General features: G+C 53.3%; 11 protein-coding genes across 11 annotated transcripts; 5 read left to right on the plus strand and 6 right to left on the minus strand.

The window, feature by feature from the left end:
• Positions 1–67: 67 nt before the first annotated feature.
• On the minus strand, positions 68–4,941 carry CAOG_02021 (hypothetical protein). Its single transcript, XM_004348721.2, has 11 exons — positions 3,781–4,941; positions 3,444–3,650; positions 2,945–3,328; positions 2,492–2,845; positions 2,172–2,393; positions 2,031–2,072; positions 1,869–1,949; positions 1,181–1,786; positions 957–1,094; positions 720–867; positions 68–640 (listed from the first exon to the last, which is right to left on the minus strand). The coding sequence occupies exons 1-11, from the start codon at positions 4,867–4,869 to the stop codon at positions 231–233; spliced, it is 3,681 nt and encodes a 1,226-aa protein (XP_004348771.1). The 5' UTR covers positions 4,870–4,941; the 3' UTR covers positions 68–230.
• A 222-nt stretch (positions 4,942–5,163) lies between these two features.
• On the minus strand, positions 5,164–6,520 carry CAOG_02022 (hypothetical protein). Its single transcript, XM_004348722.2, has 4 exons — positions 6,367–6,520; positions 6,134–6,274; positions 5,541–5,939; positions 5,164–5,414 (listed from the first exon to the last, which is right to left on the minus strand). Exons 1-4 carry the CDS (start codon positions 6,500–6,502, stop codon positions 5,227–5,229), a joined length of 864 nt encoding a protein of 287 aa, XP_004348772.2. The 5' UTR covers positions 6,503–6,520; the 3' UTR covers positions 5,164–5,226.
• A 69-nt stretch (positions 6,521–6,589) lies between these two features.
• On the minus strand, positions 6,590–7,771 carry CAOG_02023 (hypothetical protein). Its single transcript, XM_004348723.2, has 3 exons — positions 7,466–7,771; positions 7,059–7,327; positions 6,590–6,947 (listed from the first exon to the last, which is right to left on the minus strand). The coding sequence occupies exons 1-3, from the start codon at positions 7,756–7,758 to the stop codon at positions 6,634–6,636; spliced, it is 876 nt and encodes a 291-aa protein (XP_004348773.1). The 5' UTR covers positions 7,759–7,771; the 3' UTR covers positions 6,590–6,633.
• Positions 7,772–7,879: 108 nt separating this feature from the next.
• On the plus strand, positions 7,880–9,800 carry CAOG_02024 (Hemk1 protein). The gene is made up of 3 exons (XM_004348724.2): positions 7,880–8,850; positions 8,971–9,242; positions 9,334–9,800. Exons 1-3 carry the CDS (start codon positions 7,900–7,902, stop codon positions 9,719–9,721), a joined length of 1,611 nt encoding a protein of 536 aa, XP_004348774.2. The 5' UTR covers positions 7,880–7,899; the 3' UTR covers positions 9,722–9,800.
• A 61-nt stretch (positions 9,801–9,861) lies between these two features.
• CAOG_02025 (hypothetical protein) lies at positions 9,862–12,191 on the plus strand. The gene is made up of 3 exons (XM_004348725.2): positions 9,862–11,719; positions 11,783–11,837; positions 11,932–12,191. Exons 1-3 carry the CDS (start codon positions 10,021–10,023, stop codon positions 12,083–12,085), a joined length of 1,908 nt encoding a protein of 635 aa, XP_004348775.2. The 5' UTR covers positions 9,862–10,020; the 3' UTR covers positions 12,086–12,191.
• Positions 12,146–13,980, minus strand: CAOG_02026 (hypothetical protein). The gene is made up of 5 exons (XM_004348726.2): positions 13,425–13,980; positions 13,090–13,275; positions 12,851–12,958; positions 12,639–12,776; positions 12,146–12,539 (listed from the first exon to the last, which is right to left on the minus strand). Exons 1-5 carry the CDS (start codon positions 13,893–13,895, stop codon positions 12,234–12,236), a joined length of 1,209 nt encoding a protein of 402 aa, XP_004348776.1. The 5' UTR covers positions 13,896–13,980; the 3' UTR covers positions 12,146–12,233.
• A 401-nt stretch (positions 13,981–14,381) lies between these two features.
• On the plus strand, positions 14,382–17,043 carry CAOG_02027 (citrate synthase). Its single transcript, XM_004348727.2, has 2 exons — positions 14,382–14,450; positions 15,334–17,043. The coding sequence occupies exons 1-2, from the start codon at positions 14,415–14,417 to the stop codon at positions 16,723–16,725; spliced, it is 1,428 nt and encodes a 475-aa protein (XP_004348777.1). The 5' UTR covers positions 14,382–14,414; the 3' UTR covers positions 16,726–17,043.
• Positions 16,888–17,620, minus strand: CAOG_02028 (hypothetical protein). The gene is made up of 3 exons (XM_004348728.2): positions 17,463–17,620; positions 17,322–17,378; positions 16,888–17,186 (listed from the first exon to the last, which is right to left on the minus strand). The coding sequence occupies exons 1-3, from the start codon at positions 17,598–17,600 to the stop codon at positions 17,010–17,012; spliced, it is 372 nt and encodes a 123-aa protein (XP_004348778.1). The 5' UTR covers positions 17,601–17,620; the 3' UTR covers positions 16,888–17,009.
• A 60-nt stretch (positions 17,621–17,680) lies between these two features.
• Positions 17,681–19,591, minus strand: CAOG_02029 (hypothetical protein). Its single transcript, XM_004348729.2, has 8 exons — positions 19,177–19,591; positions 18,910–19,004; positions 18,759–18,777; positions 18,559–18,679; positions 18,389–18,473; positions 18,205–18,298; positions 17,972–18,115; positions 17,681–17,876 (listed from the first exon to the last, which is right to left on the minus strand). The coding sequence occupies exons 1-8, from the start codon at positions 19,525–19,527 to the stop codon at positions 17,766–17,768; spliced, it is 1,020 nt and encodes a 339-aa protein (XP_004348779.2). The 5' UTR covers positions 19,528–19,591; the 3' UTR covers positions 17,681–17,765.
• Positions 19,592–19,805: 214 nt separating this feature from the next.
• On the plus strand, positions 19,806–22,228 carry CAOG_02030 (hypothetical protein). The gene is made up of 4 exons (XM_004348730.2): positions 19,806–19,849; positions 19,937–20,061; positions 20,194–20,338; positions 20,427–22,228. The coding sequence occupies exons 1-4, from the start codon at positions 19,825–19,827 to the stop codon at positions 22,109–22,111; spliced, it is 1,980 nt and encodes a 659-aa protein (XP_004348780.1). The 5' UTR covers positions 19,806–19,824; the 3' UTR covers positions 22,112–22,228.
• A 1,257-nt stretch (positions 22,229–23,485) lies between these two features.
• Positions 23,486–26,131, plus strand: CAOG_02031 (hypothetical protein; the record flags this gene model as incomplete). The annotated part of the gene is made up of 13 exons (XM_004348731.1): positions 23,486–23,673; positions 23,746–23,817; positions 23,884–23,955; positions 24,021–24,092; positions 24,156–24,227; positions 24,293–24,364; positions 24,430–24,501; positions 24,558–24,629; positions 24,695–24,766; positions 24,832–24,903; positions 24,969–25,040; positions 25,101–25,270; positions 25,335–26,131. 13 exons carry the CDS (start codon positions 23,486–23,488, stop codon positions 26,129–26,131), a joined length of 1,875 nt encoding a protein of 624 aa, XP_004348781.1.
• Positions 26,132–26,477: the final 346 nt, after the last annotated feature.

Raw genomic sequence — 26,477 nt, forward strand, 5'->3', positions numbered from 1 at the left:
ACAGACAGGGGCGAGCGACACAAGTGACGATTTGCAGAGTGCATCGAGATCAACACAAAACAATGTGCTAGCATTGGGAACAGTGCGTCCTGACAATCTGACAATGAGGTAAAATGCATACAACAACAAACAAGTAACAACGCAAGCCATTCTAAAGCCCTCGGAAACTCCCCCAGCCTCTCTCCTTCCCTCGCTCTTGTTTCTCAACACAACGACTTTTCTCGTCACTCTCATGGGCTTTGAGAGTCCATGGCCCCTTCGCTGTCGGCGCTCACGCTTCGGTCACGCGAGAACTGCGACAGATTGGGAATGGTGGCATACGCGCCGTCTTCTTCATCTTCAGTGTCCGAATGGGCGACGTTTGCTCGCTGCGAGGCCAGCGGCTCGGGCTCGGGCGACTCGGGGAACGGATTGCCTGCTTGTTGCAACGCAGGGGGCGAGGTTGGTGAAACTGGCGCGGGAGACGTAGGGCGAGCACCTGCAGTAGCGGGATGCAGCTGCGGAATGGCTTTCGTCGAGGTGCCAATCCGCCCTGCGCTGATCGTGCCTGCGACCTCAGGTTCCTTGCCGGCAGAACTGAGCTGGTGGCGCTCGCGGTGGCCTTTGACCTGCAGGCGAATGGTCGAAAGCAATTGAATCCCTACCAAAAGGCAGACGACTGAAAGTCAGACAAGAAACAACGCAAATGCCGCGGACACGAAGGCAACACAGGGACATACAATCGCGTCGGCTTTGCTCGCTTTCCGCAGACAGCAAATAGGTTCGATCGGCAGTGACAATTTGGAAGACAAACTCGTGCCCTTTCGACTTTGCCTCAGAAACACCAGAGCACTCGGCCAGATCGATCACGCCCATCAATTCTTTTTCCTGTCGGTTGTCCAAACCAATCAAAATGAGAGACCTGGACAGACGAGTAGACAATCCAAGCATTCACCCGCAACCCCCCCCCCATATACCTTATCAGTGCGATAGTAAAAGAGCAGACCAAACACATCGATCACAGGCGTCTTGAGGTATTGGTTGTGATGCAGCAGCTGCATGACTCGCTGAGGGAACTGTTGCTCGCGCAGCACAAACCATCGTCGTTTCCAGCCCTAACAAAAGAAAAAAACGGCGATCAGTCAGCACAAACCTCTCGAATTCCAAGAAAGGCACAACAGCTCCACCCAACACCGCTTACCTTGGAAGTGCCGACGCTGTGACCACCGCCTTTCTTGGAGAGGTAGGCACTCCGGCTCAGTTTGAGCATCATTGCATCGTCCGTCTCAGTTCCGTCCAACAGGTCAACAAGAGGCGTCTGGGCAGGGAGAGCTGGCAACGACGAGGTCGAGGAAGGTGACAAGGACGGCATCAGAGGCGACGGCGGGCCGCGGATGGACTTGCGAGCATCCGCAAGATTGTGCTGCTCATCCAAGTCATCACCAGAGGTGTCGCCCTCCAACGTGGGCGAAATCAAGCGACGTTGCAGCAGCAACACCGTCAGGGCGTCCCTGAAGGCCGAAAACCACACATCGAGCTCCTTGGCGTTCGATGCAGCCAAGTAGTAGATGCGCTTGCTGGTGCGGATTTCGAATGGAAAGTTGTTCTGGAACCGATCGACGGCGCCGAGATAAACGGCGTCGGGACCGGTGCAATCCGTCAGTCGAATGCCGCCCATCAACTCGCGCTCCTTGTCGTCCTTGTAGTACAGCACGTTCTCAAGCGACTCCTTGCCAAGCACAAACCAGCGCTTTTTCCAGGACTTGATGCCGCCGCCTTGTTTGGTCAAATAGCCCTTGACGACGACCTGTTGGCAGTGGATGAATTCACCCGTGAGTCAGGCCTTCAACGAAGCATAAACACCGAGTTGGAGCGCATTCCAAACTTACACCAGCGTCACTCAGAACAATCTCGGGACCAGCGGCATCTGGTTCAGCATAGACGGCTTCTTTGAAGGCCTCGACGTTCGACTATTCGCCGCGGCAAGCTCTCGTGTCAGAAAAAACAACAAACAGCAAACAACAAACGACCAATCTGTTTTCAATACATACCTGACGCGTGCTTTGCATGCACAACGAGATCGCAGACATCCACTGCGTGCGCCAAAAACATCAACCAAGGCGACAAGGACATTGTGAGCTCTCTCTCCACGCTTCCCATCAGCCACAAAAAACAACGTCAACAGTTCATACCTCAGCTGCCTCTGCGTCGCTTTCACAGCTGATAAAGTAGGTGCGATCGGGCGTCACGAGTTTGAAGCAGAACGAACGCTTGTTGGTCGCACTCTCAACGCAGGAGATCTCGTTGAGATCGATTTGTCCAAGGAGATCCGAATCGTCGTCAATGATACAGTCAGACGTTTTGAAATACTTGAGCTGAGTCTCGGTCAACACAAACCATCGTCGCTTCCAGTTCTGAAAGAAGAAACCGAAAAAAAAAACACATCGAGGTGAAATTGGATTCGCCACAAAGAACGACCACAACCAGAATGCGACTCGCGCATGCACGGTACCTTGTTCGCCCCGCCCTGCTTGGTCATGTAGCCCGTCTTGTGCACTTCATTCACAAAGGTGGTGGAGGTTGTGGTCGTCGGAATCACCGAGGTCACTCGCTCCGCAACCGGCTCCACGCTCGCGTCGTCTGTGTCGCCGGTGACTTTGATGGCAATGCCATTTTCGGGTTTGGCATTGTTGCGTGCCAAGGATCCAGAAAAGATACCATTCAATGCAGGGCCAGAGACAGACATGTGAAGCTCGCGAATGGAATGGATTCGCTGCGCCTGCTTGAGCTGCTGCTGACGCAGCTCCTCTGGATCCATAATGTTCAATTGCTGCGCAGGGCTGATACGAGTTTGACGAAGCGACGGCTGCAGATGACGGGGGAGGGGCGTGAGAGCTGGAACGAGACAACAACGCAACAAAACAAAAAAAGCAGACTTCAAAAGCAAAATTTTCAAACTGCTTACATTGGATCGCAGAGCCGGCGGCGGGGCAGCCGGGGCGGCGAGCGTTTGCTCGTCCACGGCATTGCCGGACAGACCCAGAGCATTCGGTTGAGCAGCCAAGGCCGCGGGACTCGCGAACGCATTCAGAGCGGCGAACGAGGACGTGTTTGCACTGATGGTCGGAACACCCATGCTGTTGGCTTGACCGAAGAGAGCTGGTGCAGGTTTCGCGAGTCCGGCCGCAGATTGGACCGAGGGGGCGATCGGCACCTCCACACGCCGTTCAATCTCATCAAGCAGATTGTTCACCTCTGCAATCGACTCGCGCGGAGCTCTGGCGTTGGTCAAGTATATTGCCGAGCCATTCGTCTGACTGACACTTGATGAAGCTTCGTAGACGTGCATCTGAAACAAAACAAATGCATCGAGACAACAAAGCATACAAACAAAAAAATAAGCGGTTCCGAACAGGACAGGAGCAACAACAATCATTATGCACAGAGCAAAATGGACCGCTTACAGAAAAGTCAACGGAATCGGACGCTCTGTCGACTGGAGAGCGGATTGACGGTTGTGCCACTGCGTAAACCTGACCGTCGTCGGTGGCCGTGTTGGAGAAGGACGCGCGGACGGCGGCCATGTCTGCTTTGTACTGCTCGCGTAGTCGAACCACATACTCTCGTAGGCTGCTCGCCGTGCTGTGCAGCTCTGTGATTTCTCGTTTGAGCTGTTTTTGAAAAAAAAAATGACAACAACAGGGAAACACGAATTCAGTGAAAACGCAATTCCAGCAGCAATAGAACTGTGCGAGGCTCAAGCATCGAAAGTAAGCAAACAACAAACCATGCATGACATACCAAGTGAACGGACTGGACCTCAAGCCGAAGCGCTGCCAGCTCGGATCGCATGGAGGCAACCTCCTCATTGTCGGCCTGCGCGATCGGATGAGGCGCGGGCGGCGTGAGCACTGTGTAAGTGTCGTCGGGCTGTTCTGCCGCCTGCTGGCGATTCTGCTTGTTCGGTTGCGTGTACGTGTCGTTGTCGGAATTGACAATCTGAGTTGCTTCACCGTCGACCTGCGCGTCTTGCTTGACTGCGCTGGCAGAGTTGCCGCCGCCATTGGCATCCGTGGCACTATCGCGCTCGTCCTTGCCGCCATGACCTTGAGCAGGAGGACTCTGTGCAGCAGCAGCATCAGCAGCACGGAGCACGTCATACAAGTTGTCGCCAATCTGCTCATTCGCAGCAGCAGCAGCAGTCGCAGCAGCAGGCTCGTCGGCGTCGGCTGTCTTGGACTGGCGCTTGGTCTCGTCATGGGCTTGGCTTGCGTCTGCAACTGGGGCCACCTTGACCTCGACCTCGACCTCGACCTGGACCTCGACGGCTTCAGAGTGAGTGCTTCCATTGCTGCTTCCATTGCTGCTGCTGCTTGTGTCGCGCTCTGTCGTCGCAGCAGTGCTTCCAGTGACGGCGTCCACGGGGCTCGCAGGAGACGTCGCTGATGCTGCTGATGATGCTGATGTTGATGCTGATGTTGATGCTGCTGATGCTGCTGATGCGCCAGGAGTGAAGGACGTCGAAGTCGAGATCGCAGCAGAGCGCCGATTCGCAGCAGTGACATCGACCGTCGACCGCTGCAGCGCCGCCCGCGCAATCCTCGACGAGCCCACTCCCGCTGGTGATGATGATGGAGATGATGATGATGATGATGATGATGGCGATGACTGGGCGGCGGCGGCGGCGGTGGGCGACGGCGGCGAGGATTCAAAGACGCTGCGCAGGCGCGAGACGGACGGAAGCCGCCAGCTGCTGGGCTGCTTGGCGCCCGTGGACAGCGTCGCGACCGCGGAAGAGACGCCCGGCTCGGGTGCTGACGGTGATGAGGCGGCGGCGGGGTCGTCGGAGCCGGGAGACGCGGCCGACGCAGGCAAATGCCAACGGGACATTTGTTGTTGTTGTTATTGTGCTAAAGTGCTCAGACAAGTGTGAAACTGAGATAAACAACAAAAATGAAGGAGGGAAACAAAAAAAAAAAAAAAAAAAAAAGAATGACACGCCGAAAAAAAAAAAAAGAAAGCTCACACGTTAAAGAAAAGGAAAAAAGAAAAGAAAAAGCAAAATCTGATCACAAAAAGACAGAAGCGAAACAAACAGAATCTCAGAGAATAAAGCAAGGAAGGAAGGCAGGAAGGCGACGACATGGAAGAAACACAAAGGACGACTCGACATAACGAAACCAAGAAGGTACGAAATGGCAGCGTCGAATTGAACAAAACAAGAAATCACACACACAAAAAACAAACTCAGACCATCCCAGACCAATTCACAGAGACAAGCTCAACGGCGCCTTGCTCAGTCACTCCGCATAGCAAGACCGTCTTGCGAACAGTCGTGCCTAGTCGCCCGATCGCCGCAAGATCCACGGCAGAGAACGACTGCCCAGCTGGCATGACGATGGCCACAAACTGGGAATGGTAGCGAAATGGGTCTCCTGCGAGAATCAAAGCGGACAAGACGGCGTCAGATTGCATCGACAAGATGAGGGACGTGACATTTGTTTTTGCTTCCTGTTTTCTGCAATCTCAGAACCAAAAGCCCCCAAAACCAATTCGTTTACCTGGATAGACGAGAAAATCGCCACCGAATTTGGAGGCCGCAGTCATGTAGTGGCCGCGCTGCCATAGCTCCGAAAAGACGCGGGTTCTTAATCGTTGCTTGAATGTGATTGGGAATTTCCACTCTGCATCTGCAAGTGGCGGCTCGGCTGAAAACAAGGAAATTGGCGCGGCAACCTCAATTCGACCTGCGTCGCCAGCAGCTGTGTCCTCCGCTACTGCATTAACATCAACTGCTGTTGTGCTTGCTGATGGACCATCTGAAGCCTGTGGCTGCTGCGGTGCATCGACAACCATGGCAGTGTTGCTCGAAGACGACGACGACGACGGCTCAGATCCAGCCGCAGCCCGATTGAATCGCTGCAAAAAGACGGCGCGGTCATTTACCAGATGAATGATGCCTGTTTGTTTGTGTTCCAATCGATGCACGCACAGCCATGCGACGGTCAGAATCAGCTCGAAGCCTCATTTCAAGTCGCTTTCGTTTTGAAGCTTGTCACTGAGCCACTTTTGCGTGTGATTGCTCTGCTCTCGATGAATTCGCCATCATCATGACCATCATCATCATGTTTCATGCCTGATGGTGATGATTTACCGTGTTGAAGCAGGACGGTCGTCTGCTCGGGCATCAGCACCAGCGGATACGTCTCAACGCCCAGCTGCGTCGACTCGCTCACGGCAATCTCGCCCAGCAGTGCGCCCACAATGCGAAACTCGCGCCGTAATCGATACACGTCTGTATATAGTTAGCACAAGCCAAAGCGCGCGTTTGAGCAACGCAATGCAGTTTGTTTGAGTCTGCATTGGATTCGCAGTGGATTCACTTGCCGTGCTTGTCGTAGACGATCGCGTGGTCGTCCTGGCCGTTCCAGAACGCGCGGATTGGCTCGGACAGCGGACTGGGTGGCCATTGCAACGCCGACTGCGGCTGGCTCGGCGGAGGCTCGATCGCACTATGGCTCATAGGCTCTGAGCCACCAGCACAAAAACGAGGAATGAAACAGATTCTCAGACTAAAACAAACAAAAGACATTTACAGTATATGACAAAATGGACGCAGCGCTTTCGATTTTACTTTGATACAACAACGCAACCTCAGGACTGCACCAGGCTCGCGTACTCTGAATCAGCCGGAACGAGCGAAGGATCAAGTCCGGCAAGGCGCATTTTGACGGCAATCTCAAAGAGGTAGTCGTAGCACTCGCTCATTGTCTTGCATTGGACCCAGTCGTTGCCCCAGACGTAGACGCCGTGGCGCCGCACTAGCACGGCGCATGCATCGGGGTACTTGCGCATTTCGGCTGCCATTCGGTCGGTCAAGTCGCGCTCTTCGGCAGTGTTTTCAATGATGGGGACGACGAGCTTGTCGTAGAACTTGTGGTATCCTCCGGACGTGTTTTTAGCAATGCCTGAACGACGCAGAAGCGAAAGAGAGAGAGAGAGAGAGTCACTCAACGTTAGCAAAACACTCTGGACTACCCCGATCGCTTGCTTGGCACTAGCTTGCGACTTGACCTCACCTTTGATCATTTCCTGATGCGTGATGCAAAACTCTGAGCCGGGAAACAGCAGCGTCGCCATCACGGCGTGCTGCGAATGCGTGTGGATGACAGCTCCGGCATTTCGCATCTTGTACGCATTGAAGAAGAGCGGCGTGCACTGACTCTTGCGCAGACCTCGCTCGATGGCAGGACACTCGATATCGTTGCCGTCCCGGTCGCACACAAACAAGTCGTCCGGTTGCATCCGCTCCTTTTGCACTCCGGACGGCGCAATGTAAATATGCTCACTACCAAACCAGTGTCAAAGTCAGAGCATTTTTGTGTAGATGATCTACATTTGTCACTTTCCACAAAACTCAGACTCGCGTTGTTTTTGTTCAATCTGAGCAATCTGAGAATTGAGAATTTTTGGTGGATGCGCGCACCTGTCCCGGATGGTGATGCCGCCGCCGGTGCCTGTGACCCAGCCCTGGTGGTAGAACAAGCTGCATAGCTCTGGAATGAGGTTGCGCGGGTGCTCTGGTCCGAGTTGCTGCGTGGTCGTGGTCGGCGTTTGAGTGCAGTTGCATTGGCAGCAATTGCTGCAGCGCGCCAATGCCGTGGCTGATGACGCTGCAGTCGCATTGCTAGAAGAGCTAGAAGAGCTAGTTGAAGACGAAGCGGGGTGATCGCAGCAGTGCGCGCTGACTGCAGACGGCGACGGTCGCTGCTCAGACATTGAGTGATTGAACACAAAAAAAAAAGACTGAGACAAACGCTCAGAGCAAGTGCAATGGCATTTGAATTTCATCACTACTGTATTCTATACGAATGAGTTGCTTTGGCAGTCCTCACTTTATTGTGCTTGGGGTTGTCGACAATGACAGTGCAGCGAACTGTGAATCTCGCATCATCAGTGCTGCAGCGAGTGGGCAGCAGTCACCTGGCTATCGTCCGCCGTGTTGGCGCATTGAATTCACAAGCTGCTCCAGGACCAAATGCGATTGTGCCAGGGCGAATCACACCAGTGCCAGCGCGGCTCGGTTGGCGCGGGATGAGCACCTGGGCAACCGAGTTTGACATCCTCCACAAGCCTGCAGACACTCGCGCTATGGCTATAGCAGAGCAAGTGCAACGCATCAAGACACGGCTGGTACCCGAGGAAGCGCCAGAACGCGAGACGCCGACCAAAGGCACCAGCACACGATCAGACTTGCCAGAGTCAAAGCTCGGTCGACACAATACTCAAGCAATTGTACCAACGTACGGTCGAGTTTTGACAATCGATCCAACTTATATCGACCATGTTGCATGCGCGATGCGGGTCCAGGACAACCCAGATTGCTCGAAGCAGGTGCTCTGCGCCGAATCGTTCGCACCCTCACATCGCTCTAACAAGCTGGTAATCATCGATAGACCGCCCGTCAAGGCTGCAAAAGATGTCTCGTCTAGCCCATTTGAGCATGACCATATACCACGGCGAACACGAGCAAACAATCAAGATTTTTCAGCGAGCTCGAACGTCGCCTCTCTGTTGCAAAGTGCGTCCACCGTGCTCAAGCAAGCCAAGCGCTCTGAAGCAGAGTTGGGTGCAGAATACCTGCTGGCGGCAGCTTTGTTTGGCTCCAGTGCCCCGCGAAGCACCCTCACGAACGTATCGCCAGCAGTCCTTCGTCAAGCTCTAACCGGCGAATCCTTCGTTCGATTCATCTCGTTGCTCAACCAGCGATTGGAAGGGAAGCCTATCCAGCACATCTTGGGTGAATGGGACTTTGGTCTTCACACGCTGCACATGCACCCGCGCGTGTTTATTCCTCGCCCAGAAACTGAGGTGTGCATGTTTGTTGTTGTTTTTTTGTTGTTGTTTTTTTTTTTTTTTCCCTTCGTGAGAAAACTGGGACGGTGCTATTTGGCAGATGTACTCACCTGATGTGGTGTTGGGCTCTGATAGAAACTCGTTGACATGGTTGTGAAGGACTTGAAATCTACGCTGCCCAGTTCGGCCGAGAACAACACCAGCAGCTGGATCAACACCACGCCCAGTTCTACGCCCTCGGCACTTCAGATCTCACTACTTGTCAATCGACCACCTTGTATTTTGGAGGTTGGACCTGGCACTGGCGCCATTGGTCTGTCCATTTTAGCAGAGTTGCCTGGGCTGCACTACCTCGCGCTAGACGTCAATCCGTTCGCCTGTGAACTGACCCGTGTCAATGCACAACGGTAGGTCATATTGATCAAATGCTTTATCATCGTTTTCAAAGTTTTTGAACTGCGTGGCTTACTTGTACGGATTCCGATCTGTTGTCTGCAGGTTGGGACTTGAATCCCGGACGGCCGTGCATCACGTAGCCTTTGAGCAGTTCACTCTGCTAGAAGGCCAGTTTGACGCCATCGTCTCCAATCCACCCTACATCCCATCCAGAGAGATTTCCGAGCTCGACATTGAAGTTCGCGGGTTTGATCCTCACGTCGCCCTTGACGGCGGCGTCGAAGGTTTGGACGTCATTGTACAGCTGCTAAAACGCGCAGCTTTGATGCTTGTTCCTCATGGCAAACTATGGCTCGAAGTGGACGAAAGCCATCCGCCAAAGATCGAGAGCTGGCTTTCGAGCCATCCTTCCTGCGGGTTGCGCTATCTCAAGACCCATGCCGACTGCTTTGATGTACCCCGGTTTTGCGAGTTGATTCGTGTCGACTGAGAGCAACTGCTTGTTGTGTTGATCGCATCATCAGCCTTCCACAGTGGTTTGTAAACCAATGATGCGAACTCGATTCACACTCGATGCACAGCCGCTGCTGTCCAAAATCCGGTCGGTTTCAGAGCTCAGTCTCACTTTCACTCTTCCAACTCCATATTGCAGAGCTCAGTCTCAGAATCTCAGACACTCAGACACTCAGAATCTCGTTCCATTCATTTCCAAGCTTTTTTTGCAACCGAAACCTCCAACCCCCCGCTATCACCTTTTGCTTGTCGCTGCCGGTTCGCCTTGTTGTGTGAATGATGCAGAGCGCCGTGTTCTATGGCAGCGACCAGGTGACGACCGTCTCGTTCAAGGTGCCCGAGTCGCTGTCGGGCGATCTTGTCTACGACGCGTCGCGCGAGTCTGCCGGGCGGTCGTTTGCGCGCTACGGCGAGCTCGTCCAGTTCCTCATGATTGTCGGATGCCCCATCCACGACATTGGTCGCATGCCGGCGCAGTACGAAGCCTGGCGAGCAGAGTTCTCGACGCTCCAGATTGACGTTCGCGTCCAGCCCTTGCCCCCACTGCCCAACGGCGGCGAGGAGGACCAACCCCGTCCAGGGCAGAATGCTGCTGGTGCTACCATCACGAGCACGCAGGCGCTACTGCACGCGAGCGGTGCGGCGTCGTCTTTATCATCAGGTCAATTCGTTCCCGACACGCCGCTCGCAACGCTGCTGGCGTCCCCGACAGCCAAGATCCAGCTGCAGCCATACTCGGTGAGCAACTCTGCACGGCGGTATGACGAAGCGGATTTCCAAGAGCGGGCGGCAACTTTGCCGGATCCAACCGACGCTCGTGCTTCTGCTTCTGACGACGCGACGAAGCATCACGATGCTGCTGCAACCAGCAAGTCTCGTGCGCTTCCTCGTGACGGCGGTGTTCGGCGAAGTTACAGCGTTGCTTACGGTCCAAAGACGCAGCTGTCGCATTCGTCCATTCCCCTCGCCCACGCAGACAATGGAGACATTATTTACCTCGTATCAACGTATCTTGGACACATTCCCCAATGTCAGCGTATTCAATTCACCATCAACACCAATTCTGTGCAGGCTGGCAGCGCCATGGACTTGACGGCACTCAATCTCGTCACGCCGAACGAATTCCTCGAAGTATTGGCATCGCGGTCGGTACCCAATCAAACTCTGAACAATCATGCTCTGCGCGGGGCTTTGACATCATCCGCTGCTGGAGAAGCTGGGGGTCCCACAGCCCTGTCTGCCGCCGCCATGTTGCTTTCTCGACGCGCTGCGCTGGTAAACACGGAACAGGCAAAGCGGCCATTCACCTGCACAGCCGACTTTGTTCTTGATCTCATCCCACCGCCTCGCGTTGAGAGCTCTGCAGCACGTATTGGAAGGAGCTTGTTTTTGAGCTTTCACATCTCCAATCCGCACGAACGCGAGCGAATCAGCTTGCATGGCGTGGACTTTTCGGTTGCTCGAGGAGGTCCTTCTGCAGTTGTGTCGTCGGGCTTGGCGCCGGTGCCTTCAGAAGACGCGGGCTCGACACTGCAGCTCTGGCTCACGGGCGATACCGAGTTTCCAATCACGCTCAGTCCCGGGGAACGCTACACTTTTGTGTATCGCATCGACGAGACGGTGCCCCGAACCACCTTCATTCACAGTAGTGTAAAGAGTGCGCGCGGGTTGCTGTTTGTGCGTTGGAATCCGAGCACGGCTGGCTGCACTGAAGATCAAGTCATCACGTGCGACTATGGCATTTCTGACCTGGCCGAGTTTGCCAATCCGCAGTTGACCATTTCGTCGTGCGTGGTTTCCGAAGGGACCGAATTGCAAGCCAGCTCTGATGGCACAACGTTCGTCCAGCGTGCGTCCGTCGGTGTGATTTGTGTTCAGTACACTGTCGGCAATCTCAGTTTGCAGTCCACGGAGGCGACGCTCTTACTGGGCGGTTCCGATGCTCATTCGAAGGAGGAAGTGGCTGTATTGCAAGGTATGTTGGCGTGGTGCTTGTTGATGTTTTTGTGTTCTGTCATTCACCTCTGTGTCTATGTAGGCTCTGAGGTTTCCAGTGCCCAGTTGGAGTGTCTGACACCTCGAATTCGATTGGGGTAACTTTTGAAGTTTCAGTTTTGCTTGTGTGGAAGTTGGGGGGGGGTTGCTGCCGATCCTCAATTTTGATGGTTGCCTGTTTTCATCTTACAGCCCGCTAGCAACTGGCGCTTCGCTCGTTGTGACTGGGCAATACATTGCACGCTCTGCTGGGGTGGTTACAATTCCATTACCGCGCGTGTTCAACCAGCAGCTGCAGCAATACGCATCCATTAGTGGCTCCGATTTGATTGTTGCCGTGTCATAGTTCTTGACCCTTTGTTTGTTGCGCTGTCAATACTTTCGCCGTTCCTTTACAACCTTTTGTGCGTTTTCGTCAATATCATTTAATAAATGCTACATTTTTCATGCAAAGCGATTTAAACCGATCGATTTTTTTTGTTTCAACTTTCTGCTCAAAGCATTACTGGCGGTTGTGCACGAGCCCGCTGTTCAGCTGTGGCGCGACGTTGCTCAACCAACTCGGAGAATAGCTGGAATCGAATTTGTGCAGGCAGAACGCACTTGTTAATCAGCGCCTTGCGAACATTGGTTGTGATGATCGAGGCAAGCTTTTCCGAAGAAAGGTGCACGCGTTGACCAATGGCCGTGTCAGTTGTGAAGGAGAACTGTGGCTCTTCCACAAAGGCAAAGGAAAACATGTTTTCCGGCGCCTCGGGCATGTCGGTGGAGCGGATCGGGCACGGGAGATGTAATTGGACCTACCAAGAAGTAGAAGAAGAGGAAGAAGAAGAAGAGAGGTTTTGAGTAGCTGTAGGTTGCCAACAAGAATATGTTGAACGCGAGGATTTCTCGCTTACCTTGGCACGAACGCTGGTCAACCGAACGGTCGCGGTGACTGATGTGGAAGCCAGTCCGTCCACGGGCCAATTCAAGACCAGCGATGTGTTGCAGGTGAGTGCAATTTCGCCCTGGAAATCGATTGTGAAAACGGCTCGCTGTGTGTTGAGATTGGCAAAGGTGAGCGGAACGGCATAGGTCAAACACAAACCGTCCGATTCACCACACATACCAGGTCCAGCGGCTGAGAACCGCTTGGATTGTAGTCAGTGTTGACGACGACGTTCTCAATCACAGGGATTGCGTCGCCGAGCACCAGCGACTCGACCGAAATGGGACCCTGACCAAGCCAAAGCAAAAAAAAAAAAAAAAAATGAGAAAACGAGGCTTGACAGAACAAGGCGAAAAACGCCAGAACACCACAAGTCCATGCCAATGTGCTCCAAAGTCTGTGCATATGTGGCTCCTCACCAGGAACGGAGGATTGCGCGCCGAGTTGAGCGAGGTCTTGAGAAACCGCAAGAGCCGATCCATGACCGCATCTGAGCTGGTCACGTCGTGATAGATGCGTGCGAGCACCACATTCAGCCACAGGCAAGTTTCATTCGTTGCTTTTGTCTTGGCAAACGTCTGTTGGTGCAGCGCTTTGAAGAATGCCTGCGTTACAGAGAGAGAGAAAGGGTGAAGCAGCAATGGGATTTGAGTGATGACACGAAACTGAGTACCCCCGAGCTCACTCAGACACACAATTATGTAGCACCAGCTTCAAACGTGAACTCCATCCTTGCAACGAATGCTTCACTGACCTGCTCGCTCTGGCGTGAGACGCGGACTCGGATTGGGGATTTCGAGGCTTTGCCATTGGCGTCTGTTGTGATTGACCCAGCTGATGCTGATGTTGACCCTGATGCCGATGCTGATCCCGATCCCGATGATGGTTGGCGTGGGTTGTTGCGCAGGACGAGCAGCCAGAGCAGTGTGAGGATGGTCGCAATGAGCAGCGTCTGGCCGACAATCATCCCGGCCAGGAACGGCACCACCGCCGACGACGACGACGACGACGACGACGATGATGCAAAGCCAAGCATCGACGACGATCCAGCAGCCGAAGTGTCGCGCGGCGCGTCGCTCGTCCAGTACGACAGCCAGCCAGCCTCAGCTGCTGCTCCAGCGCCAGAGCCAGCCTGAGCATCTGTGCCTGCGCCAGTGATGGCGGCTGCTGCTGCCGACGATACTGCTTTGGTGGCTGCTGCACCGCCACGCAATATGGCGTCCATGAGTTGTTTGGGGAAGTGAGACTGGAGCGTGAAGATTGAGATTGAAAAAGTAGACTGAGGTTCTAAGATTCTGACGGGCCAACCCTTTCTTTCGCTTCAAGCTGACTGAAGATGTCGAATTGCGACTGTTTTCAGATGGGTTGAGTTCACACCGAGGTGTGTGCTGCACTCTGAATGCCAACTTACAACAAAAACCCGAATCGGCGAGCACTTTTCGCGTCTGACTGCGCCGTGGATGTCCACATTGTACTCAACGGCTGAGCCAGTATATCGAGCAAGGTTTTTTCAGCCTATGAGCAGGGTCGCAGTTTGCCCAAGCGTTTCAACAGCGAACAGGGAACTTTCGCTTTTGGCGCTGTTTTGTTTTTGGAATTCCCCTCAAACAACAGCATTTTGTCGTATCTGTTTCAATCTCTTGTTTCGATGTGTCAAAATGCATCTCTTTGCCGAGTTTGTTATTTCGTTCGTTTGTTGCTTCAGTCGTCTTGCTGCATTTTGTCAATTCATTCACCATTCACAATGCTGTCTCGTCTGTCGCTCTCTGTCGCTCGCCAGGTAAATCCCCTCTTCTCCATCTTCTCCCTCTTCCAGCAGACCCCCATCGCCGTCCCTCTTCTTCTTCTTTGTCTTCTTCTTGTGAATGTGATTGCACACCCAGACGCTGCCTCTCTATCTCTCTCTCTCGGCTCCAACCCCTGTCGCAAAGTCACAGTGACCGTGTCGCACGATTCTCCTGTTCCCACTCTCTCTCCCTCCTCCTCCTGCCCCTCTCTGCCTTTGTTCCCCCCCCCCTGTTTGCTGTTCCCAATCGTCTTTCCTCTCTTGCCACAGTCGCAGCGCCTCGTCCCCTCCCTCTCCCTCTACCTCTCCCTCTCCACACGCTGTTGTTCACTCACTGTCAATCCAGTTTCAAACATCAACGCCAAGATACAAAAAAAAAAAAAAAAAAAAAAAAAAAAAATTCACGTTTTTTTCTTTTTGTGCCGATCTTTGCTTTTTTTTTTTTTTTTTTGCTTTTTTTTTTCAGTGATGATCATCTTCAATGCATTTTGGCTGCAAAAGTGAGATGCGATCGAATTCAACGTGTGTGCAGACGAACGATGTGTGTGTTTGTTGCAGCAAACGCAGATCAGCTGGAAAAGCAACAACAACAGCAAGTTGATCAATGAGAAAATACAAAAAAAAAAAAAAAAAAAAGAGCAAAAGAATCGATTTTTAACAGTCGATTTGGAGTCACGTTCGGTCAACCAATCGCGATACCTTTTGGTACCCTGGCGATCCATACGCTTTAGTGACCACCTTGGCTTTTTTTTCCCCCAACAAACCGATCATCCCCCTTCAATGCAACATCACACTCCCACTTCATGCTCACCCGCTTTTTTTCTTTTTTTTTTTTTTCTGAAAACCTCGCTCGAATCTCAACCCCCCTTTTGGACAGGCCCCCGCTCTGGCCCGCGCTTACTCGGCCAAGCCTGCCACGTCCGGCCTCAAGGAACGCCTCCGTGAGATCATCCCCAAGAAGCAGGAGGAGGTCAAGACCTTCCGCAAGGAGTACGGCCACGTCAAGATTGGCGAGGTCACCATCGACCAGGCGTACGGCGGCATGCGCGGCATCAAGGGTCTTGTCTACGAGACTTCCCTGCTCGACGCCGACGAAGGCATCCGCTTCCGCGGCCTCTCCATCCCGGAGGCCCAGAAGGTCCTCCCCAAGGCCCCCGGCGGTGCCGAGCCCTTGCCCGAGGGTCTCTTCTGGCTCCTTGCCACCGGCGAGGTCCCCACTGCCGAGCAGACCAAGGCACTCTCCGCCGAGCTCGCCTCGCGCGCCTCCCTCCCCGCCCACGTCGTCAACCTGATCAACAAGTTCCCGGCCACCCTCCACCCCATGTCGCAGCTCGCTGCCGCCGTCGCCGCCCTCCAGAGCGAGTCCAAGTTCGCCAAGGCGTACGCCGCCGGTGTCAACAAGGCCGAGTACTGGGACACCACCTACGAGGATTCGCTTGACCTGATTGCCAAGCTCCCCATCGTCGCCGCCATGATCTACCGCAACCTCTACCGCGACGGCAGCATTGGCGCCATCGACCCCAACAAGGATTGGTCTGCCAACTTTGTCCAGCTCCTCGGCTACGACAACCCCCAGTTCACCGAGCTCATGCGTCTCTACCTCACCATCCACACCGACCACGAGGGTGGCAACGTGAGCGCCCACACCGTCCGCCTCGTCGGCTCGGCCCTCTCCGACCCGTACCTTTCCTTCGCCGCCGGCATGTGCGGTCTGGCTGGCCCGCTCCACGGCCTCGCCAACCAGGAGGTCCTCGTCTGGCTCACCAAGTTCCAAAAGTCGCTCGGCGGCAAGGAGGTCTCGGATGAGCGCCTCTCTGAGGAGATCTGGAAGACGCTCAAGTCTGGCCAGGTCGTCCCCGGCTACGGCCACGCCGTCCTCCGCAAGACCGACCCCCGCTACACTTGCCAGCGCGAGTTTGCCCTCAAGCACCTCCCCAACGACCCTCTGTTCAAGCTCGTCGGCCAGCTCTACAAGCTCGTCCCCGACATCCTGCTCAAGCAGGGCAAGGCCAAGAACCCCTGGCCCAACGTGGATGCCCACTCTGGCGTTCTCCTGACCCACTACGGCATGACCGAAATGAACTACTACACTGTTCTTTTCGGCGTCTCCCGCGCACTCGGTGTCCTCGCCTCCCTCATCTGGGATCGCGCTCTCGGCTTCCCGCTTGAGCGACCGAAATCCCACACCACCGAGGATCTCAAGAAGATTGTCAAGAAGATGGGTGTTGAGCCTGCCAAGGGTGACAAGCCCGTCGCTGCCGACGATTAAAAAGAGCAAAAGTTGAACCTTCGACCTCGGTTTTTTTTTTTTCTTGTTTGTGAAACGGTCTCCCTCTTTTTGACTCTGCCATGGGTTTTTTGCGTGTGTGTTTCAAGTTAGCCTCTCTTGCTTTGCTTTTTGCTCTCGAGTTGGTTTTGAACGATGTGGCTTGTGAAAAATTGGGCATCGCGATGAACAAGAAAAACAAAACAAAAAAAAAGTTCCATTCATTCATTCATTTCTGTTGTACAAGGTTTGACTGGCTCCTCTTCGATACACATCGACACGACCATCTAGCTGGTTGACTCTGCTGCTTGTTTCAACGCGGCCATGAGCTTGGCTTCATCGAATCGGTGTTGCATGGCAAACTGGTCGTTGATGTGCAGAACTGGAATGTCGTACTTGTACTTTTCAAACCACGTTGCGTTTTCTGGGCGTGTGATGTCAATAAACTCGATGGTACATGGGATCTGTGTGTATGTGGGCATGTTCCAAAAAGCGATTCGTTGTCGGCGTTTGCTCAGACATCATCACAACAACTCACCAATCCTGCATCGCATCGCACGCCTCATCCAAAAGCCTCAGAAACTAATAGCAAACCGCACCTGAGCTTGACACTTGTACATGACTTCCTTGGCTGGTACGCAGAGCGAGCATTCATCCTGTGATCGAGTGAAGTTGACGTTGGAAGTGAGCTCAAACACAGTCAGTCCATGCTGTCACCCAATCGGACAACCGACCCGTACCTTGGTGAAAAAGCTCAGCTTTGGAAGTGGTTTGGCCGATCCACTGCTCGCAGCAGCGGCGGACGGAATGGCGGTCGTGGAGAGCAGCCGCCGCGACAATGTCGGAAGCGTGAGTCGAGCAAGTGAAACAACGGTCATTCTGAAACAAAGCAGCAAAAAGAGGACGACTGGACTGGAAGACAACGTGCATATGTGAATGGACTAAATCACAGATGGAATCGGTTTGGATTTTGTATTGGAACGAGCACAAAGGAAATCGACAAAACTCTCTTCCTGCCTCGCTGTCGCTCGCTCGCACTCGCACTACACGGAGCGATTGTAATGGGAGAACTCGGGCTTGAGCTGATATGTGTTTCGGTTGGCACCCCGAGTGTTGTAGTCACAAAGCTCGCTAAGCACTTGCTTGAGATAGTTCTGGAAAACAAGCACAAAAATCAGCACAAGATAGTCAACATTGCGCTGCACATAGACACAAAAGACACACTCGACCAAAGCACAAAAATACGCACCGGTGGCTGGTTGGTAAGTTGCTGGAGCTGTTGAAGACTAGCAAACTGGTACCGTTCGAACACGGCAGTGATCTGGTCCTTGAGCTGCTCCTTGTCAATGCGCTCGCGCTTGTCGACGTCCCTGCGCTTTTCGCGTTGCTTTTCCTGTAGCGAAAACAAACCCAGCATTCAAAGGTCAAGAAGTAAGTTTTGTTTGAAGAGCCGGGAACAACTTTTATGCATGGTGGACTTGCCTCTTCCGCGATGGCCGACACTGGCTCATACAAGGCCTTCACAACCGCGACTTGCTGGGTCTCGAACTTGGGCTTGGCTTCGAGCTCTCGTTTTCTGTAGATTTTCACCAAGTGATGATTGTGAGTTGTGCGAGATCGCTGGAGCGATGCACCCCCCCCCCTCCATGTTGGCCTGAAAGCTTACGCCGACAGGTAGGCGCGATACTCGTCGTTTAGCACAGGCATAACATCGCACTTTTGAACAGCAGTGCCTTCGAACGCAAGGTTGCCTGTTTTCACGAGCAAAATTGTGTGAGAAGTGAAGCCCAGCCAAAAATAAAAAATAAGCTGTCAAGCAAAACCGCTTCCCCTCACCTGATTCATCCTCGGAAAATGCGGCAGCTCCTAGAGTGTTTGGCAGGATTTGCATGCGATACTGATGTGGCAGCAAGAGATCGTTCTGGTCGGTCAGATCGAGCTCAATGTCGATTCCAATCTGTGTGCCCCAGGCAAGTCAGCCACATTCTAGCAGCGAGAGTACACACAGTAGCTTGCAGAGAGTCCTTTGCGCTTACCTCACGAGGTGCACCAAAGCTGCGGATGGATGCGGAATGATGGTGAAGTAATGAACATTGGGGTTTCCAATAAATCGACAACATGGAGTATCAGCAGTGCTCTCCCAGTCTGAGTCGCACCAACAACACTTCTTTTTTTGTCCATACGTACCGCGATGGTGCCGGAGCACTCGTGGGCATCTGGAGTGTGGCAAAGTGTGTTTGATCTTCGAGGTGTTCAAGCGCATTGGCAAAGTACTCTGGCACCTATCAAACGAACATCGCCAAACCCCCATCATCAATTGAATTAAGATTTCCATGTATCATCATCATGAGATTGGATTCAAGTCAGGTCCCAGTGATCAGAGTAGTTATCGTATTGAACGTCATTGAAATCGGTGGTTGGACGTTTGTGTGGGTTGCTCGCTTCCTTCCTCACCTTGACAAGCCAGACCTGGCGACCGAGGCGCGAGGGCTCGACTGGCTGTGGGATTTCATGCGGCTGCAGCGGGCGTCCGTTGGGACCGAGGACGACTGGCCTGGCGCCAAAGCCGGGCTTCTCGTCGAGCGTGTCCATTGGCTTGACATCGAGCCCTGACGCTGCTCCTGATGACCCTGCTCCTGAGCCTGAACCTGAACCTGAACCTGAACCTGACCCCGACGGCCCTGATGCGGGCGACTCGAGGGTTGCAGTTGGACGGCGCACGGGCTGGCGCACTGCCATCATCCGCTGCTGCTCCTCGCGCAGGAACCGCTTGGCGGGATGCTCGTCGTCGTCGTCGTCCATCATTCCGTGCTCTGTGCTTTTGGATGAAGGAAGACTGGTCACCAACAACAAACAAGAGACGGAAGAGAGTTGTTTCATTCAAATGCAGAGTGTAGCCATGGAACGTGCAAGTCGCGGAAAAGGGGGGAAGGAAGTGTGCGTCGGTACTCGAATCTCAGTGTAAATCTCAGGTCTGTCGCTTTCTGATGTGAGTGTGTGTGTGCAGCAACAAGTACAGTATCAGGCACTTGTAATGGGCACATCAACAAAGTTTAAATGGCGAGTTCACTCGTTTTGTTTTTGTTCTGAGAAACTCTGGATATGGAGCTGTCAATCCGCGCATCTGGTTTGTGCGCTTTACTGCGATTCTGCTCCAACAACCAGCTTTGTCTAGCAAGCACTTTGAACTCATTCGGTTTGCATTCGTTTGCAGATGCGACTGCAGTGTGCGCGGCGCTCGCGGCTCGTCTCGAAGACTATCTGGAGCGACCTCAGTCTGAAGCGACTGCTCAGGCACTCTGCGCTGCGTGCGCATTGCTGCTCGCACCCGAGGCTGCCGTGAGTCAAATGTCAAAATGAGTCTGAATCTGCTCAACTGTGTCTGTTGTTGAACGAAGCGCCAAAGTTGGGGCACTCTGTTCTATTGAGAAATGGCTGACAAGCTCAAGTCAATGACAAACGACGTGACAGACCCTGCTGGGGGAAGCATCGCTCGAATTGGCAGCCGCGATTGGCCCAGCACTGCAGTTCATCAGCCGTGACGAGTTTCAGTCCAGCACGGGTGGATTGGTCGCTCAGTCCACATGCCAGATCCTCGAACAACTGTTCATCGCAGGTATCTGGATTCGATTCTGAGATGGTTGGATTTTGTGTCGAGCATTCTATTATGGTTGTGCTGATGCGTTTCTGTTGCATTGGAGCAGTTCTTGAACAGAGCGGGTTGCTTGAAAGCCACCTCATTCTGCTCGAGCAAATCGAGCTGTTGCGCTCGCAGCACATTGAACGCTGCCAGACCACGCCCCACCAGTTACCACGGGTTGCGATACTCTTCATCCAACAATTGGGAGCGTGCTTGTTGAAAATGGCGCCAAAGCGTCGGTCCAAATTTCTTGGATCGTCCGTTAACGCACTCGTGCGGTTGTTGCCTTTCGGCGTCATTCCATCAGCTACGCAGCAAAAACAGTCAGCTGGATCCAACCCGACGAAGCTCATTGACACCACTGGCACATCTGAGCTGGACTTGACAATCTTTTCGGCGATGGTTGACATGATCGTGCCGTTGATTCCGAAATCCTTATCGCCGGATGAAAAAGCCCAACCTGCCGACCTCGAGGGCGACGTTCATTGGACGCGCAGCACCGACCGACCTCTTGTCTTGCTATTGTTGCATGCTACCGCCAAGCTTGCCACCGTGCGCTGGTGGGCAGCCGAAGGTGCTGACATTCCGACTCCTGCTCCCGCCAGGCCTGCTTCCGCTGCCGTTCGAAGCGAGTCAGTCAGATCTATTCTGGTCATTGATCGAGCCAACCCTGCTGACATCTACGATGAGCCGGCACTCGCATTAGCCCGAAGAATTGCGGCTACACTCGCCGATGCGCCTTTCAGAATTGGCACTGGAGAACTTGCGACCGCCATTTCATCCCAGACCGCTGCGCTCGCCTCTTCTTCCACGCCAAGATCTGCTGCTGTGCAGAAAGATGAAACTTCAGACGACATGCCCGAAGGAGAGCCCATCCAAGAGAGCGAGCTCATTCCTGCCACCAGCATAGTTCTCGACCTTTTGCTGTTGGACCACGCATCTCGAAGGCAAAAGACAAGCTACGAGCTTATTGGTCCGCTTGCAAAAGCCGTGCGAGTGCTTCTGCGCCACGCCGAGATGCGATTTTTATTGACAAAGGGCTTGATGCTTTTGAACGGGCTGACCAATTGGCTGGAACAGAACAAACTGCCTCCCCTTTCGACCAGCGAGGCCGAAACCGCCCAAATACAACCCCTGCTGCAGACTTTGGTCGACCTTCTCGCTTGCTGCCCACACGAAGGTGTTCGACGGCTGATACCTGGTATTCTGGTGCGCTTTTTGAATCTGGCTGCTGACGAATCGTATCGGTGTCGGTTTGCAACCACCACCCTCGTTGAAACATGCCCATATCCCTTTGTGACAGCACTGGTCCTCGATGCACTCCGCGATAGTCGTCATGTACCAGCGCTCAAACTTGGCGCACAGTCGTGGATGGTCGTGCTGCAGGCAGCCATGCACAAGTTTGCTCCTCCAACAGCATTTACGCCAGATCAGGTCAACGCACTCATGGACCCATCGTCTTCTCCCGTGGACGTCTACCAGAGCTTGATGAACGAAATCCTGTTCATGCTTGCGAGCACTCGGATTGGCGATGGCGTCCGGGCCAACACGGCTTTTATTGATCGCATCCGCACGTATGTTGCCGGCTTGGGCTCCAGTGTCGATGGTCTCATCACACTGCTCCATCGTGTCCCTGCCGACGCTCCCGGTGCGCGATTAGCCGGGGAGCAGCAATTGCGTCTGCTTCTCCTGAACAGTGCGATCGACCGCCTCAAAAGCGCCGTTCCCGGCATGACTTTTGCCGTGTAGTTCAAGCTAGGGGGGGGGTGATCAGGATGACTTGAAGCGATTTGTACATTTTGTGTGACTCTTTGGCAATCCAGCCATGTACTCGAATACTCTTACTCGCACCCATGCAATTTCTGACCTGTGCACTGACTTAGCTCTAGATCTGTACACCTCTTCGACCCTTTCCCGACCTCCTCCTCCTCTCTTCCCTTTGCTAGTCTCGCTCCCGGGAGCTGCTCCGACTTTCGTGGTAGATTTGGGTCGAAAACAGGTCAAAATCGAATCAATCCGTTGGCCAGCAACTCTTCCTGTGTATGAAACTTTGACACGCTCGAACAGAAGAGTGCGAGAAACATGTGTGGTCTTGGTAAGAAAACAGCATAACGACAAAAACAAAGTGGGGGACGGGGGCGTGACGAAACCAAGACGGAAGGGGCTGGAATGGAAGCGAGCCAAACGGGAAACGAGCCAACCACTTCAAATGTCGTCCGACTCTCGTCCAGCTCTCGTATCTTGAAGCTCTCCGCCTTCCAATATTCCCCGCTTGCATGTAGATCGCCCGTTGGACGCCGCACGTCGCAACAGCGCCAGCGTCAAATCGTACTTGTGTTTTGTAGTGTTTGACCACTCCTTTTTTCTTTTTTTGTTTTTTTTTTGGGTTTTTTGTGGTTTTTTTTTTGTGGTTTTGGCTTTTTGTGGTTTCCTTACTTTCTTTTTCTGTTTTGTACGTTCCCTCCCCCTCCCTGCCCCTTGTTTGTAACCCAACGCACATCCGCAAACCCAAAGAAGCGCTCTACTGCTCTCTTTCGATTCTCTCGCTGATTTTGCAGTGACATCTGCCTGCCGCTTTGCAAAAGTCGAAGTCGAAATTTTGCTTGTCGCGATTTCGAGCTCGTTCTGTCTTTCCCTCCCAACCCCGGTTTCTGCTCCCATGGTGCTCTCTGTTTGCTGCACACTACTAAAAGCTACTCAAGTTCAGTAGAAGAAGCGAAGGATTGAAACGAACAACGGGCTCTGCGACTGGCACCCAACCAAAGCAAAAGGGGAAAAAACAAAACCAAGGACAAACATGTCTAAACTGCGCCTTGCTGTGGTCGAACAGGTCGCGCCGTCTCTCACCGGTGCATTGTTGAGGAATCAATGGGGGAAGTGGTCAACAATCGCACGCGCGGGCACAGAGAGGCGCAGAAAAGGAGCACGCTTCGTTACGGAGGCTCGGGCACATGTGTCGTGACGCTGCTGCTTCTTGCTTGGGTGATTCACACGCTCTCCCCTCTGAAGTCAGCCCCTCTTCCACCACGCGGACGCGGGGGCGAGTGTTGGTTTTGTTTTTTATGTGATTTGATGCTCACTCTCTCACTCTGCCAATTATTGTCGCAGATCCAAACACTCAAGATGGGAACAAGAGGATTTACCTTTTGTCTGCTGCTTCTGCTGCTGTTCTGCGCGACGAACCACGTCGAGTTGGCACAGGCGGCCAATGATGCTTGCACCGTGTGCACTTGCTCGGGAACTGATGTCAATTGCTATGGCCAATCTCTCACAGCCATTCCGAGTGGAATCCCAACCCACACAACACAACTGTAGGTGTTGCTGTTACGCTAAAACTTGAGGCAAAGCGTTGCCCTCCTGACTGACTAGCATATGGTCAATAGGACTCTCGACCTCAACTCGATCACTAGCATTTCGGCAAACGCATTCACCGGTCTTACTGCCCTGACTTACCTGTAAGCAAGCAACTGACAGGAAAGGCTACGAGCAGACGGCTCACTCATTTATCACTCCATCGGTAGGTCTCTGCAATACAATCAAATCACCGGCATTCCTGCTGGCACATTCACCGGCCTGACTGCGCTGACTGCCCTGTAAGCACGCAAAAACACGATGTACCACGCACAACCGGCTCACTCGTTTCTGACTCTATCGGTAGGTTTTTCGCCTACAACCAGATCACCAGCATTCCTGCTGACACATTCACAGGCCTGACTTCGCTGACTTACCTGTAAGCGAGCAAACATGATGTATCACGTACAACCGGCTCACTCGTTTATAACTCCATCGGTAGGTCTTTGCAAAACAACCAGGTCACCAGCATTTCGGGAACCGCATTCACCGGCTTGACTGCGCTGACTTCCCTGTAAGCGAGCAAAAACACGATGTATCACGCACAACCGGCTCACTCGTTTCCGACTCTATCGGTAGGTCTCTGGGACCCAACCAGATCACCAGCATTCCTGCTGACACATTCACCGGCCTGACTGCGCTGACTACCCTGTAAGCGAGCAAACACATGATGTACCACGCACAACCGGCTCACTCGTTTATAACCCCATCGGTAGGTCTCTGCAAAACAACCAGATCACCAGCATTTCGGGAACCGCATTCACCGGCTTGACTGCGCTGACTTGCCTGTAAGCGAGCAAAAACACGATGTACCACGCGCACTCGTTTCTGACTCTATCGGTAGGTATTTCGGCTCCAACCAGATCACCAGCATTCCTGCTGGCGCATTCACAGGCATGACTTCGCTAACTTACCTGTAAGCAAGCAAGCACATGATGAACCACGCACAACCGGCTCACTCGTTTATGACTCTATCGGTAGGTCTCTGTATCTCAACAAGATCACCAGCATTTCGGCCAACGCATTCGCCGGCCTGACTGCGCTGACTTACTTGTAAGCAAGCAAACACATGATGTACCACGCACAACCGGCTCGCTGGTTTCTGACTCTATCGGTAGGTCTCTGTTCAACAATAAGATCACCAGCATTCCTGTTGGCGCATTCACCGGCCTTACTGGGCTGACAGATCTGTAAGCAAGCAACCGACAGGAAGGCTACAAACAGACGGCTCACTCGTTTGCGATTCCATCTTTAGGTATCTAGACGGCAATCAGATCACGAGCATTCCCTCTTCTTCATTCACAAACCTGACTGCGCTGACTGCCCTGTAAATATGAACTCTCGTTGCACGCATTCGATCCGCTTCTTACTTTTTGCGTACCTGCAGGGCTTTGCAAAACAATCCTATCACGACTTTGCCACCTGGTCTGTTCAAGGGCTTGCCAAATGGCTTGGCGTTGTCGAATCCAAACCCATATCTGGCCCCCAATAACTTTACTTTTGGTGGCAACACTGTTGCTCCGCCCAGCACCTACGGCAATGCATCGAAACCATACAGTAAGAGTTCGAGATGACCACAATTCCCATTTTGTTCACTTTGCTGACATTTGTGTTGTTGTAGAGTGTGATACAGTCTGTGCCACCTGCTATGCTGTGGGGTCCAGTGCGTGTTGCGAGACCAATTGCCTGTACTGCACTTCATCGTCTGTGTGCACTCAGTGCTATGACGGTTATGGCATGCTGGGTGGATCTTGTGTTCCTCTTGCTTCCATCGCTTCGGTCGCTTCGGTTGCGTCCACGCAATCTGCCTCGGCAGCCTCGATGGCCTCTGATATTTCCGCTGCCTCGGCGTCCGTTGCCACTGTGTCCTCAGCGTCAATTGCCTCGCAAATGTCTGCGTCCGCCGCCAGTGCTTCATCTGTTTGGCAGACATCGGCTGCATCTGCTGCGTCCAATGCTCCAAACGAGTCAAGCGATGCATCTTCTTTGCCCATTATTCTTGGAGTCATTTTTGGCGTGCTAGGTCTTCTCTTGTTGGTTGCGCTGGTTGTGGCCCTTCGGCGTCGTCGCTCGCCAAACGCATTGGCAACCAGCAGCACGGCCACCAAGCTCCGCGAATCGACACCCGGCTCGGAGCCGACCTATCAGGTTGTCGATAACAGCGGAACTGTGGCAAACGTTGTGAATCCAACCTACAGCACGTTGTCTGCGACTGGCGACCACGCCTTGTACGAACACGTTGGCTCACAGCCTCAAGGTCCTACGGGCTCGGAGCAAGTGTATGCCGAAGCATCTGCACCCGGCGTCGAGTACGCTGATCCTTCGCTGCCCAATGCCTCGTCTGTCCGTGTGCCGCCCACGCCCTCAACAACCACTTACTCGACGATCTCCGGTGTAGTTTCCACCACCAGACGGTAATTTGTCGACTCCGCGCCGATCGCTGACTCGCGTGTTCGTTGGTTTGTGCTGATCGACTGGCTCCTTGATTGGATTGTGATCTTTTTGTCTGTCATTGTCATGGATTCCCCTTTCTGTCTTCGTCGTGCGTTTACACTCTGATGTGTGCTTTGTTCAATGCCCAATGCATCAATTCGACGAGTCAGTAGTAGCTGAGCAAACGACCAAAAGCCGGAAGAGATCAGTGCAACTTCTTACAAATAGCGTTCAATCACTGTCCATCGAGATACCTCTATACCTCTCGATTACATTAACCACCATGTTTTGCTCACAAGCGAAACCAAAATTCAATCCCAGCGTACTCTGT

This window comes from Capsaspora owczarzaki, assembly GCF_000151315.2.
Source record: "Capsaspora owczarzaki ATCC 30864 unplaced genomic scaffold supercont2.3, whole genome shotgun sequence".
Lineage (NCBI taxonomy): Eukaryota > Filasterea > Ministeriida > Capsasporidae > Capsaspora > Capsaspora owczarzaki.